General features: G+C 38.5%; 2 protein-coding genes and 1 pseudogene across 3 annotated transcripts in view; all 3 read right to left on the bottom strand.

Moving 5' to 3' along the window:
- The window catches only part of LOC311077980 (putative adhesion G protein-coupled receptor E4P), a 340,053-nt pseudogene extending 331,771 nt beyond the window's left edge, over nucleotides 1-8,282 (bottom strand). Inside the window, exons 1-4 of the transcript in view lie at nucleotides 8,274-8,282; nucleotides 8,012-8,080; nucleotides 7,655-7,868; nucleotides 6,965-7,084 (exon numbers count right to left, since the gene is read on the bottom strand). The product of the transcript in view is annotated as a putative adhesion G protein-coupled receptor E4P (transcript). The remainder of the gene's footprint in view (nucleotides 1-6,964; nucleotides 7,085-7,654; nucleotides 7,869-8,011; nucleotides 8,081-8,273) is intronic.
- On the bottom strand, nucleotides 1,584-6,269 carry LOC311069615 (adhesion G protein-coupled receptor E3-like; the record flags this gene model as incomplete). Its single annotated transcript, XM_084092895.1, has 6 exons — nucleotides 1,584-2,010; nucleotides 2,551-2,713; nucleotides 2,789-2,880; nucleotides 2,965-3,031; nucleotides 5,729-5,961; nucleotides 6,039-6,269. The coding sequence occupies 6 exons, from the start codon at nucleotides 6,267-6,269 to the stop codon at nucleotides 1,954-1,956; spliced, it is 843 nt and encodes a 280-aa protein (XP_083949021.1). The 3' UTR covers nucleotides 1,584-1,953.
- Nucleotides 6,285-6,768, bottom strand: LOC311077906 (adhesion G protein-coupled receptor E3-like). The gene is made up of 2 exons (XM_084106554.1): nucleotides 6,593-6,768; nucleotides 6,285-6,482 (listed from the first exon to the last, which is right to left on the bottom strand). Exons 1-2 carry the CDS (start codon nucleotides 6,752-6,754, stop codon nucleotides 6,303-6,305), a joined length of 342 nt encoding a protein of 113 aa, XP_083962680.1. The 5' UTR covers nucleotides 6,755-6,768; the 3' UTR covers nucleotides 6,285-6,302.
- Nucleotides 8,283-14,958: the final 6,676 nt, after the last annotated feature.

The raw sequence follows: 14,958 nt of genomic DNA on the forward strand, positions 1-14,958 counted from the left end.
AACTGGATCTGGCTCCTCTGGGCCAACAACTGTCTCAGGCTCGGCGGGCATGACGCAAACTGCCTTGGCTTCGGCAGATCTGGCGTGAAGTGCGGGCTCGATTGGACTCGGAACTGGACTCGGAACTGGATCTGGCTGCTCTGGGCCAGCAACTGGCTCAGGCTCGGTGGGCATGACACTCTCAGTCTCAGGCGCGGCGGGCATGACACGAACTGCCTTGGATTCAGCAGATCTGGCGTGAAGTGCGGGCTCGGCTGGACTCGGAACTGGATCTGGCTCCTCTGGGCCAACAACTGTCTCAGGCTCGGCGGGCATGACGCTCTCAGTCTCAGGCGCGGTGGGCATGACGCGAACTGCCTTGGCTTCGGCAGATCTGGCGTGAAGTGCGGGCTCGGCTGGACTCGGAACTGGATCTGGCTCCTCTGGGCCAACAACTGGCTCAGGCTTGGCGGGCATGACGCTCTCAGTCTCAGGCGCGGTGGGCATGACGCGAACTGCCTTGGCTTCGGCAGATCTGGCGTGAAGTGCGGGCTCGGCTGGACTCGGAACTGGACTCGGAACTGGATCTGGCCCTTCTGGGCCAACGACTGGCTCAGGATCGGCGGGCATGACGCTCTCAGTCTCAGGCGTGGCGGGCATGACGCGAACTGCCTTGGCTTTGGCAGATCTGGCGTGAAGTGCGGGCTCGGCTGGACTGGCTTGAAGTACAGGCTCGGCTGGACTGGCGTGAAGTGTAGGCTCGGCTGGACCGGCGTGAAGTGCAGGCTCGGCTGGACTGGCGTGAAGTACAGGCTCGACTGGACTGGCGTGAAGTGTAGGCTCGACTGGACTGGCGTGAAGTGCAGGCTCGGCTGGACTGGCATGAAGTGCAGACGGTGACATGGCGTGCCACGGGAGGAAGCTCTCCAGACAACTGGAGAGTGCCTCTCTCCAGTCCAGGCCGGAGAGATCTGGAAGCTCCCTCGGATCGACCACCTTGGCCCCAATCCGGTAACACGCCTTGATTGATTCATCGCTCAGCGAGCAGGAGGCTGCAAGAGGAACAAAACCCCAGGTGAATTGGAACAGATCGCGGCTATTCCGAGCCAAAGCCGCGATCTGTCCAGCGAGCTCCCAGCTCATGATTTGGTCGGTTATTCTGTAAGGTCCGGGTTGAGGAAGAAGACAAGCCAAGCGAAGTACAAAAAATAACAAAGGTTTATTAATAGGAGGTAACTCAAAACAAACATGAAACAGTGTGCTGGTGCACAAACAATAACCGACTAAGACATTAGTGAGAAGGGGAACTAAATACAGACACAGATGAACACAAGACAGGTGATGCAGATGATGATAACGAAGAACAGGTGGGTAATTGAGGGAGTGAGTTCAGGTGTGGAGACAAGGAGGATTCTGGAAACTGTAGTGAACAGGACGATGACAGACGGTGAATGTGACACAAGGTACATATATGTACCTTTTTGAGGGTCAAAAAGGTACATATATGTTCCCAAGCATTAAAAGGTATATATGTACCATTTCTTTTAAAGGTTAAGGTATAGAGACAGCCTCTGCTAAGCCAATTTTTATTTATTTTTTTCTTTGTAAAAGTTGTTGTTTAAAGGTTTTAATGATACCTTAATTATTTAAGGTATATTTTAACTTATCACTATATTTGAGTAGCCTTGAAATAAAGGAAATAAAAGTTTTGTCACAATGGTACAAATATGTACCCTATGCCAAGGGTACAAAAGCTTTACCCTTGAGGGTACAGCCCCAGTGACAAGCCATTGTACCCCTAAAGGTACAATTATGTACTTTGTTTTCTGAGAGTGTATCATTCAAGTTGAGATTATGACTTTATAATGAATTTAAAATTCCCAAAACATTCACTCTGTTATATAAAATACACGTATAATAACTTTTTTTAAAATGGCACTTTTTTCTATTTCCTGATCGTGATTGCTGTAGTCCTCAGTGTTGTTTGACACAGCAAAGACATCTGAAGAACTTCCTGAACTGCTGTCTGACCTGGACAAGAATGAGACGAGAGGAGCTGAGTGACTTCATGACATCCATTTAACCTCTGAAACTCATGAACCACAATGAAATTTCTTTATGATAAACGTAAGAAAACATGTTTAAAGAGACTAGATTTGCATTTTCAGAAGTAAATGTAGATACTTTACTTTTATATACTGTCTCTGAAGAGAGTGAAACGGTTTTCCTATGGAGTGTGATGATAAAATGGCTGAACTAATTACGGAGGAAAAAATTATTTTAAACACTGAAGTTTGAAGTAGTTTAAAAACTTGGAGTTTGAGAGGAGTAATGCTATGCAAGAAGACAGACAGACATATCAAAGACATTCTGTATTTATATTCTGACAGTTGGAGTTTGAACATTCCGTCACAGAAAGGAAATGGAAGAATAGTAACAGATTAAACAACTGACTCTGTCATTTCTCTATAAAAGTCATTGCCAAAATAAGAACAGGACCTCCATGAAAACAACTAGTCTTTCATTTTTAGTTTTGAATGGAATATGGTGGTAAATTGAGTGATGTCTGACCTCATTATTGAGGACACAATAGACCAGGAAGATGAAGGTTCCCTGCTGGGAGTTCAAGATCAGGAAGAGGATCTCCAGCTCCTTCCTGCCATTAGTGAAGAAACCCAGAATCCAGGAGCAACCAAGAACCACAAACTGAGCCAGTGTTTTAAATACCATAATCCTGCAGAGAAAGAGTTAAAGTGTATTTATTGACATTTTATTTTCTATGGAGTGTTTGAATCTGAATGTTTGTTACTTGGTTCGTTTCATCTGTGAAACTTCAGCGTTCAGATTTTTGAGAGTTGAGTTCAGATTGATGATGATGTTGATGAAGAGAATCATGTTTAACTGAAAAGTAGAACAATAATAATTTATCACCTTGTTTTCCCTTTAATAAAAATTAAAATCATGAGAAATAAGAAATGTGCTTACTGCTAGTATGACACAAACAGGACCCAGAAAACTCCAGATAAAACCTTTATCCTTTTTAATCCAGCAACTGTATAGAGGAAACATAATATAAGAACTGAATGAATGTGTCAAAAATACTATGGGCCCTATTTTAACGATCTGAAACGCAAGTGTCAAGCGCAAAGCGCAAGTAACTTTGTGGGCGGGTTAGGGTTAGGGTTAGGGTTAGCTGTTGCTATTTTCCCGGCGGGATAAATGACTCTTGCGCCAGGCGCAAATCTAAAATGGGCTGGTCTGAAGTAGCTTCATTATTCATAGGTGTGGTTTGGGCGTAACGTGAAATACACCAATCAGAGCGTCATCTCACATTCCTTTTAAGAGCAGACGCGCTTTTTCCATAGCGGCTTGCTATTGTAACGGCGGATTTGCGAGGCGCGCACCAGGAGCGGTTCACAGCCAAGGAGAGCAACGCTCTCGTCACGGCCGTAAAAGAGAGAAGTTACATTGAAATGGAGAAACCCACCCAAATTAACTTCGGTTAAACAGGCGTATGATAATTTGGGTAAATGTGTAAGCTACACAGCAAAGTCCCCAGTGTTAAATCAACACTGCTCAGAGCAAATATGGTCCCACTCTACAGAGTGTTAAAGTAACACTAAAGTTAATGAGATAATTAAGTGATTAATTGAGTGATGATTGAGCATTAGTGATGAACACCTGCAGTTAACAAGCAGAATCACTGAAGGAAAGAGAAACACAAGAACTACAACTGACTTTTAGTCACAGCCTTAGATTAAATCAACTTAAGATAAAAAAGAAGACATTAAATCTGTGAAGATCTCAGCAGAGGAGGATTAAACAACTCCACAAACAGCATTACCAGCTTCCCTTATTACTAACCAGATTGACTTTATTTCTGTCAGTCGTCTACAGTTCTTATTGAGAATTAACAGAGGTTTAGATGTTGATGTTTTAAAATCACCATTAAAAAATCACCATTATGGTGAACAGTGTTGCATTTAGTTGCGCAATTTGACTCTTGACTTCTTATGGGAGTTTATGGTCTTTGTAACAGTGTTTACTAAAACACATAATTTGTTGCAAGGAAAGCCAGAATCAAAGACAGTCAGGTGATAAACATCATAAAGTTTACAAATTTTATCATTGACTGAAAGTGGTTATTTGTTATTAATATATAGTTTTATTAACACTGACTTCTTTCTTCCGATCAGACATCAAGCTGATTTTTTTTTTTTTTTTTTTTTAATTATTGGGAAAGTAATCTTCGGACAAACACACAGACATCAAGAATCCACATATGAATCTCAACAATGGTGACATGCTTTTTATTCCGCAATGCATTCTGGGAGGCACCATAGTATAAAACGCTTGGCTCCCAGCATGCATTTCAGCATGAAGCATGTCACCATTGTTGAGATTCATATGCTGCTTCTTGATGTCTGTTTGTTCCTAAATAAAAGAAAATAATAATTCAGCAATGTATTTAAAAATTAAAATGTCTGCTCTGTATCAAGAAAGGTGTAAGCTATATTTTAATAACAAATGACAACTTATGATCAGGAAAAAGATTAGTGAATCACTCTACTGTATAATAATGAAAACTAAACCACCTGAACACCTTTGTTTTTGGCATTCTTTGTAACAAATTATGTACTTTGGTAAATAAAAGACCAAAATTGTACTTAAAATGCCAAGATTCAAACTGCCCAACTAAATGAAACACCGATCACCATAATGGTGGCCAAACATTTTAAAACATCAACATCTAAACCTCTATTCATAGACATATGACAGAAATAAAGTCAATCGGGTAAGTAATAAGTGAAGCTGGTAATGCTGTTTGTGGAGTTGTTTAATCCTCCTCTGCTGAGATCTTCACAGATTTAATGTCTTCATTTCTCTTCATCTGATTTAATGTGACTGTGACTGGAAGTCAGTTGTAGTTCTTGTGTTTCTCTTTCCTTCAGTGATTCTGCTTGTTAACTGCAGGTGTTCATCACTAATGTTCAATCATCACTCAATTAATCACTTAATTATCTCATTAACTTTAACTCTGCTTCAGTGTTATTTTAACACTCTGTAGAGTGGGACCATATTTGCTCTGAGCAGTGTTGATTTAACACTGGGGATTTTGCTGTGTAGATGTATGCTTTTATAATAAATTGTCTATCTATCTATCTATCTATCTATCTATCTATCTATCGTAATAATGTATGATTTGCAAAAATGAAAACTGCTGCTTCTGTGTAGATGAGAGAATCAAAGTGTATGCGCGTTGTGCACACGCTACATTGATTATGGCCAAGCATGCGCCCTTAAAATAGCATATGAATAACATGCGCAACGCGCCACTGACTTTAAACTATTTTTTCCTGGTTAGTGGCGCAATTGTTTTCTAAACCTGCAAAATAGCATGAAGGAACGTTTGCGCCGGAACACGCCTCCTTTTTTGCGCTGAACCGCCCAGGGAGCGCAAGTTTATTCCCTAGTTTAGCGACGTGCTTCTGTGGAGGGAAAAGCGCGCTTTGCGTGGGTGCAAAATAGGAATGATACATGCGTCGGTGTACAAAGTCAATTGCGCTGGGTGCAAGATAGGGCCCACAGTCTGGTGAAATTTTTTTTTGTCTTTTTAATCTTGTATGTGCTTTTACAGTGTGTGTAAAAAATATTTTTTATTAGATAAGAAATGTCACAAAAGCCCCAAGCTGCTTTATTTTCCTCTAATCAAATGAACCTAAAAACAACAACAACAAAAACAACTCACTGTTCGCTGCCGTATCCTTCAGGAAGCAGCCCGACAGACACGGCCACCACAACCAGAGCAACCGTATATCCAATCACACACAGGAATCCACTGCTAAGCACCTCCCTCTTTTTGGAGCTGATCTGTGATAGGTTCTTCACACAGATGAAGAGCAGCACAGCTTCAATGAACATCCACACAAAGCCGGAGAGAAAGAGGAAGTGCAGCACACCTGATATCACGGCACACAACACCTGGAGATCATGAGAGACGGTTATGATGATTCTCAGTGAGACTGTGCTGAGCTGTAGGGCTCCTTCATCATTCTCACCTGATGAGGGCGTATGAGGCTCAGGAAATGTTGTGTGAGCAGGAGCAGAAGGTGAGCCAACAGAAGACTGATGCAGAGGTTGATTCGAGCCACATTATTCACTCCAGGACTCCACTGACAAAGGGCAAAGGTCAACAGGGCCAAACTGAAGAACACCAGCCCCACGATCACACACACCAAATTCAACAGGTCCATCAGTGAGTCGCTCTGAGAAAACATGTCAGAGTACATGAGTGCCAAATCTGTGCTGTTCTTCAATGCTCACTATAAATGTTCTCGTACCTCTGATGGGCGGCTGGTTTGCATGATGAGAGCGAATGTGGACAGATGAACACAGGAACACACAGTGTAGCTGCTGTTGGTCTCTAAAACAGAACAACCATCTACAATCCACTCGCTGATATTCCAGTACACACAGGACAGGGAACCATCGGGGTCAAACTCCTGCAAAAAGAAGAAGAAAACATGCAGAAAATACAACAACACTGAATATTAGATGTTTTCAGATGTTCATCAGTTCTCAGGTTGGACAAAAACACATTTCAGTCTCTCACTCTGATGTGTTTGAGGGTGAAGTTGACTGGTTTGGTGAGTTTAGTGTTGGTGGTTTTGGGAAGAGTAGCTGAGATCACAGTGGACATCATGGTTTTAATCGTGTGATTTGATGTGTTGAAGAAGTCGGGCTTCAGTAGATTCTCCATTGTGTTATAACTCATGAAAGCCACAGCAGCTGATCCTGTGTGACAGAAACAGAAGTGATATTTTCACATCACAAACACTGTGTTACTGCAGCATGAGATCCAGCAATATTATAACAGTCAGTAATAAATTATGCAGCGGATCTGGGACATCAAAATGTTGCTATGTGGGAATGGGATGATAACTCTTTCTAAGATGTTTCAAACCTACAGAAACATCTCACATACTTGTTTCATTGTTGTTCTTGGCGATTCCAATGAGATCGATGTCCACAGAAGAATTTGTCGTGTCAAGTCGAGGGATTTTATCTAAGGTGACCTGTGGTCCAACCATGAAGACTTCAACCTCTGATGAAAAACAAACAAGCAGTTATGTGCTATATTAATTTATTTACAATTATTATCTTTTTTATGAAAGGCCTATTACATTGAATTTGCACAAAAGACAAACAAATAAAATGAATATTCACTATTGTTGCGTTTTCATCTCTGATGAACAATTCAGGTTTACTTATATTTACATTTATTCAGTTAGCAGATTAAATTAATCACTATTAACTGTAAGGTCATCTTGAGGCTGAATGTTAGATCTTACAGTACACTGTATAGTCAAGTACTGTACAAGTGCTTCAGTTCCCAACTGGTTTAGCTTCCAAATCCAAATCTCCAAAATGTCCTTAAAATCATCTGTCTAATGTGACGAGCTTCTACCAAATGATGAATGACTCTGAACCAAAAGACGCAAAAAGAGCAGAAAACACTGTCTAAAACATTTGTAATTCTTCACAATCATATAGTTACTGTAGCTGCATTTATCATCCTCACCGTCTCACACCGCTGCTCTCTAGACTATATAAACTCCCTGATATCATATATAATCTCAGTTTCATCATCAATAATAACAGTTTCTCCACTCACCTACAACAGCAAGAGTAAAGCTGACATTGTCACTCGTGTCTGTCGGCTTCACCAATGTAGAGATGAGTTTCTCACTGGTTTTTAAGATACGGTTTCCATAGGAGGCTAGTTCATCTGGGCTGACTGATGATGAAGATGATGATGATGATGATGAAGATGACTCTAAAATATTCCCTGAAGCGTTGAAGGCCACAGTCAAAATGTTGGTCACAGTCTAATTTATTGATCAGATAAACAGTGTCACAGTAAATGTCAACAGAGCAAATAAGACAGCACTGTTCTGTCAATCATATATTATCTACAGTATATAACTGACAAATGTTTGATTATTTGATAATTTTTCTCTTGAAGACTTACAGTCACAGAGAGCACTTGTGATGTGATGTTCTCGATCTTCTCAAGAAGATTTTGGAAACAGTTCTGACTCTGAAATCACAATTGTGAAAATAGTAGGCTGTTGATTTTGATCATGTTTTTCAATATTAACATAGAACAGCACATTCATATTTTACATAACAGATATTTACAATGCACATTTTATTGCACTACTCTTTGAACTAATTAACCATTTTCAGTTACGAATTAAGAAAAAAAATATATATATTGAATAAAATATCACCATTTCCATTCCATGTGTTCAGTTGAACAAAATCACCACTTCCTGAAAAATTCGCTCAAAACATCAGTAATAAAAATGGAAGCAGCTGTAACAAGAGAAGCCCGTGTTTTTGAGCTCATTGTGAATTCAAAATGTTGGGCAGGTTGAGAGGAGGCAGTTCTAATATCAGTCACTGGGGGGAGATTCTACTTCCTGTTTCTCAACACTATCACAGTGACATCACAGTGGTGTCACATGGTGAGCTCTGGTTGGCTGCTGTAACTGTGTTTGTAAGACACATTTGTTATGGCTAAAAGAGAATGTGTCCAGGTGATTATTGTTTGTTGTTGGTAATAACAACATCATCATCTAGATTCAGTGTGCAGTCTTTGTGAGGTGTTTTTAATTTTGTATTTTAAATTATAATTTAATTTTCATTATACAGTTTGAAATTCAGTAGTGTTATAATCATTTATGAAGGATGATGAATGCATAATAAAACACAAACGTGATTTACTGTGCCATTTAGACACAAAGAGACATCGATTATCAGTGTATGAATCTCAACAATGGTGACCATCAAAAGCTTCATGCTGCAATGCATGCTGGGTATCTAGGCTTTGCGCACTTTGACCTCACATTGTGGCCATAGTATGAGTATTGTAGCAATAATGAGTTATTTTAAAGGGAATTAGCACGCAAATGAGGGGTAATATTCATAAGATGATGAATATGTATATTGCATACACAAATTAAATTATTCCAAATAAGGAATAGTCTAAACCTCACCATATATGAATAATTAACATGATTGCTCGTAGTAAATATTCATATAGGTCGGTGCAATTATATCAATTGTCAGGGTAAATTTCATGTAATTCAAATTCAGTTATTGCGGAATCTGTCCGTTTAGCGAACTGTATACGCGACTTCCTTATTAGAATCTACAGGCCTGTAAACAACGACAATAACTTTCCTCTGGCCACAAGGATGGATATTTTCGTGTAAGGCACTTTAGATCTCTCAATAATCAAACCAAGTAGAGCTTTGTAGCTTAAATCATATCTTCAGGGACTTCAAATGATGGAACAATGAAACAGATTCAAGATTTTCTCAGGACATAAACAGTTCAAACAGTTTACTTCAGAAAGAGACCCAAAGGCTTTAGGAAGTTCTCAGACAACCTTAAAACAGCATTTCTTTTCAGATTTGCGATATTAAAATGGTAACGTTACTTGCTTTTGATATGGCCCCTTTTGTGCAGCTGGTTTGAAAAGATGTCTAGGCCGCGTGTCCAATGTGTCTTCCGTTTGGAGGTAGATGATGCAATAGACTCAGCGGCAGCACGTTCAAAGACGACTAATCATGAATTCGTTCCGTTCGTGAATACACTGAACGAAGGACAAAATATCAAACTGAGGTAGATAAAGGAAAAGACTTAGATTAAAACGAAATTAGAAAACAAACGAAGAACTCCGGCTGGAGTTCGTAGCGAAGAAGAATGGACCTCTCTCTGGCGAACTGCATAGATGAGAGTGTGGCGCCGTGTTTTGAAGGAGCCAAAGTCACGCCTTCTCACGTGTATGAGCAGAGGTGGAAAGTCCAGGGGTCAGAAAGTAAAAGTCCTGCCATATATTTATTCCACCCATGAACTCACACAGCAGACTCAAGAGTGTTAAAGTTAATGAGATAATTAAGTGATTGATTGAGTGATGATTGACCATTATTGAAGACACCTGATGTTAACAAGCAGAATCACTGAAGGAGAAAAATCACAATTTTAGTTACCATTATGGATATCGGTGTTTGATTTAGTTGGGCAGTTGACCTTTAAATGTTTAACTTTAGATTTTGTTTGGCTGCTGTATCTGAGTTATAACAGCCAGATGAACAAAGAGAAAAGGTGAACAGGTGTTGGTTATATTTTAACATAATCATCATTTAGAGTCTAATCTCTGACTTAAATGTATATTGGTCATAACAGCATCACAGTGATTCTACAGAATAATATCCAGATTTGTCATTATAATCCAAATGATTTCTTAAAAGTTGTTCTGATATTAAAAAAAAAAATCTTTCAAGGCGCACACAGACATCAAGAATCAGTGTATGAATCTCAACAATGGTGACAAAAAGAATATTCAATTAGGGAAAGGAAATTAGTAAGACAATTCAGATCATAATTTATTCATACCGCAATGCATGATGGGAGCCATGAATGAGTTTTGATTGGTGGTACCCAGAATGCACTGCAACATGCTTTATTATTGTCACCATTGTTGAGAATCACAGGCTGATTCTTGGTGTCAGTGTGTCCAAAAAAAAAAAAAAAAAAAAGCTTTTCAAAGTGTTTTGATCAGGACAACTTTAAAGAAATCTTTTGGATTATTTTGAAAATACTGATTATATTGATAAGAGTATACTGTAGAATCATAGACTGCTGTAATCAGCAAGGTAAACCTAACTCTCTGAATGAGCTTTGTGATTCAAGTCAAAAGATGATTATGTCGAAACACAACCAAAATGACCTGATCAGCTTTTCTCTTTGTTCATCTGAGAGTTATAACACTGATAGAACAGCCAAACAAAATCTAACTGTATTAGTTTAAGGTTCAAGAGCCCAACTAAAGCCAACACTGATCACCATAATGGCAACTTAAAAAAAGAGATTTTCTCCTTTGGTGATTCTGCTTGTTAACATCAGGTGTCTTCAATAATGCTCAATCATCACTCAATCAATCACTAAATTATCTCATTAACTTTAACACTCTTGAGTCTGGAGCCAAATAAACTCCCAGGAGAGTTCATTTAAAACTGGAGTTTTTGCTGTGTGAGTTCATGGGTGGAATAAATATATGGCAGGACTTTTACTTTCTGACCCCTGGACTTTCCACCTCTGTGTATGAGCCAATCATTTGGGCGGAGGCGTGGTGGTAAAACTACTTTTGTTCACGAAAGTACATGCCCTCTGAGACGAGGTGCAGAATAGACATAATTTGGTCATAATACACATATAACCTGTTATTAATGAAAGGCATGCATTATTCAGTAATTTATGTTAAGGATTCGACATTGTTGGGTTCTTCTGAATAAAACAATACCACAAACGATAATTCTGTGAGCTAATACACAGCAAAATCCCCAGTGTTAAATTAACACTCCTCAGTGTACATATGTGTCCACACTACAGAGTGTTAAAATTAACACTGAAGCAGTGTTGAAGTTAATGAGATAATTAAGTTAACACTGAAGCAGTGTTGAAGTTAATGAGATAATTAAGTGATTAATTAAGTGATGATTGAGCATTATTGAAGATACCTGATGTTAATAAGCAGAATCATTGACGGAAAGAGAAAAAACAATAACAGAAAAAAGAGAAACACAAGAACTACAACTGACTTCGAGTCATTACACATTGTTGCTCTTATTATTACCAGTTTGACTTTATTTCTGTCATACATCGACAAAAGTTCTTGAGATTCAACAGAAGTTTAGACGGTAATGTTTTATGGAATGTTTCGTTTCAAGTTACCATTATGATGGTCAGTGTTTGCTTTAGTTGGGCTCTTGACCCTTTTCATTTTTTAATATTAGTTTTTCTTTGACTGTTCCAACATTGTGTTTATAAAGCACATTTTGTTACTGCAAGAGAAAACATGAACTGCTCACAATATGTTTTGATGTTAATGACATTATCAGCATGTAGTGACCTGATTCACTGATGTCATTCAGAGTCTAAATCTTTGACTATATGCTTGATGTCTCGTTTTAGTATTGGTGATTGTAGCTCTGAGATTCTACATTTTGAGATCCAACAGCAATATGAAAAAATTTGAAAATACTTTGTGCGCAGAAGTTATTGTGTTTAAACACACAGACATCAAGAATCAGCATATGAATCTCAACAATGGTGACAATAAACAAACTAGTGACAAACAGATCAACTCTGAACATCACAAAACAAGCTACTAAAGTCAGAACAAAACAATAGCAAAATAAAAGCAAACAGAAAAAACAATGAAAATTACAGGACAATTCAGCTGCATAATTTATTCATGCTGCAATGCATGATGTGAGCCATTGATGCGTTCTGATTGGTGGCTCCCATCATGCACTGCAACATGAAGCATTTGTTTGATTGTCACCATTGTTGAGATTCATATGTAGATTCTTGATGTCTGTGTGTGATTTTAAAACTTTCAGATCATTAAAACATTGCTGGAAGTAACTACTGTAGTGAAAAATTAATAAAACATTTGGATAATCAGTTTATAATGATGGGTGTCATCATTGAATCAGGTCACTAGTAATTTCATCATCAAAACATAATCAGGGCTGCATTTCCAAAAGCATCTTAAGCCTAACTTGATCGCAGACCAACTGCAGCAAATGGTCTATACAATCAAATTAGGCTTGCGATGCTTTCAGGAAACACAGCCAAAGTCACAGTTTCTTTTGCCACAACACATATGCTTTATAAACTCAGAGTTGGTGCAGCCAGAGAAATACTAATGTTAAAAAGTAAAGGGTCAAGAGCCCAACTAAAGCAAACACTGACCACCATAATGGTGACACGAAACGAAACATTCCATAAAACATTACCATCTAAATGTCTGTTAAATCTAAATAAGACCGTGTGTAGATGTATGACAGAAATAAAGTCAAACTGGTAAAATAATAAGTGCAATAATGGCTCGAAGTCAGTAGTTCTTGTGTTTCTCTTTTTTCTGTTCTTGTTTCTCTTTCCTTCAGTGAGTCTGCTTGTTATCATCAGGTGTCACCACTAATGGCCAATCATCACTTAATTAATCACTTAATTATCTCATTAACTTCAACACTGCTTCAGTGTTAATTTTAACACTCTGTAGTGTGGACACATATGTACACTGAGGAGTGTTAATTTAACACTGGGGATTTTGCTGTGTAACAAGACGATACATGATTCTTCGTGATCAAACGCATATCAAATTGATTATATATATCATATAGCTTATAGTTATAGTAATTGGTGTATGGGGACCATGAAACACAACAAGAAATACATTTCCACATTTCAATACATTTAAAATGGTACTTTTGAAACACACGTGGTCAGGGATTTGAGTGTCTCTGTGTGTGTGTGTGTGTGTGTGTGTGTGTGTGTGTGTGTGTGTGTGTGTGTGTGTGTGTGTGTGTGTGTTTGTGCGTGCGGAGTCATTTCACAGTTCGCACCGCGTGTTGAACTTTTGTTCTCCCCCCTCAGGGGAGTTCGTATGTGTAAGTGTATGTGTAAGTGTATGTGTGTGCGTATGTGCGTGCGTGTTCTCTTGAACTGATGAGATTAACCTCAGGGTACTGGTCGAACATCTGGTTAACAATGCCGGTTTGTTCTTAAAGTGTCAGGCGACCTGGTAGATCCCAGCGGGATCCCACCAGAATGGCGCGTTTGCTGGTCACATGATTGGCCGTCGTAGTAAAACAGGATCCTCCTTTGTTGATTCAGGAAGAAATGGGCTGTGTTTGCAAATTAGGATCCAGTAATTTAATCAAATGGCCGGACCATTTGCTGTGTGTCACAGTCCAAGAGGACAGAGATGTATTTGTAAACTAGGATCCAGTAATTTAATCAAGATAGCAGAACTGACCATCTGCTTTGTGTTACACAGCAAAAACTCCAGTGTTAAATTAACACTCCTGGGAGTATATATGAGTCCACACTTGTAGAGTGTAAAGTGTTAAAATATTGACACTCAAGAGTGTTAAAGTTTATGAGATAATTAAGTGATTAATTGAGTGATGATTGAGCATTATTGAAGACACCTGATGTTAACAAGCAGAATCACTGAAGGAGAAAATCACAAATTGTAAGCCACCGTTATGGTGATCAGTGTTTGCTTTAGTTGGGCTCTTGACCCTTATATGTTTACTTTAAATTTTGCTTGTCTGCTGTTATTGATTTATAACAGTCAGATGAACAAAGAAAAAAATGTGATCTGATGGTGTTGGTTATGTTTTGACATAATCATGTTGTGATCTGAAAAACTAAACTTATTGAGATAGTTTGGATTAACTTGTTAATTACAGCAGCTCTGTGATTCTACAGCACATGATTTCCAGTATTTTTCATATAATCCAAAATATTTAATAACCATTGTTCTGATCAAAAGACTTTCAAATTAATTTATTTAAAACACAGACATCAATAATCAGCCTGTGAATCTCAACAATGGTGACAATAATAAAGCATGTTGCAGTGGCTGCCACCAATCACAACTCAACAATGGCTCCCATCATGCATTGCGGTGTGAATAAATTATGATCTGAATTGTCTATGTAATTTACTTTTCCTAATTGAATATTCTGCTCGTCACCATTGTTGAGATGCATAGACTGAATCTTGACGTCTGTGTGTGCCTAAGAGAAAGATTTTTTTTGTTTGTTTTTTTCAAAACAACTTTTAAGAAATCCTTTGTATTATATCTAAAATTTTAGATATTTATGCAGAACCACAGTTATGCTGTAATCAACAACATAAATCTAAGTCAGAAATAAGGATCTTAATGAGTTCAGTGATCAAGTTCAAATGATGATTGTCATAATATAACCAACACCATCAAATCACTTTTTTTCTTTATTCATCTGGCATTTATAACTCAAATACAGCAGCCAAACAAAATCTAAAGTAAACATTTAAAGGTCAAGAGCCCAACTAAAGCAAACAATAATC

This window comes from Abramis brama, assembly GCF_963993115.1.
Source record: "Abramis brama genome assembly, chromosome: 2".
Lineage (NCBI taxonomy): Eukaryota > Metazoa > Chordata > Actinopteri > Cypriniformes > Leuciscidae > Abramis > Abramis brama.

Bases quoted from the DNA above. Each gene is read 5' to 3' on its own strand.
- LOC311077906 (XM_084106554.1), bottom strand. From the start codon at position 6,754: ATGAGTTATAACACAATGGAGAATCTACTGAAGCCCGACTTCTTCAAC. The intron at 6,483-6,592 runs GTGAGAGACTGA...TTCTTTTTGCAG, and splicing joins TCACCCTCAAACACATCAGA to GAGTTTGACCCCGATGGTTC.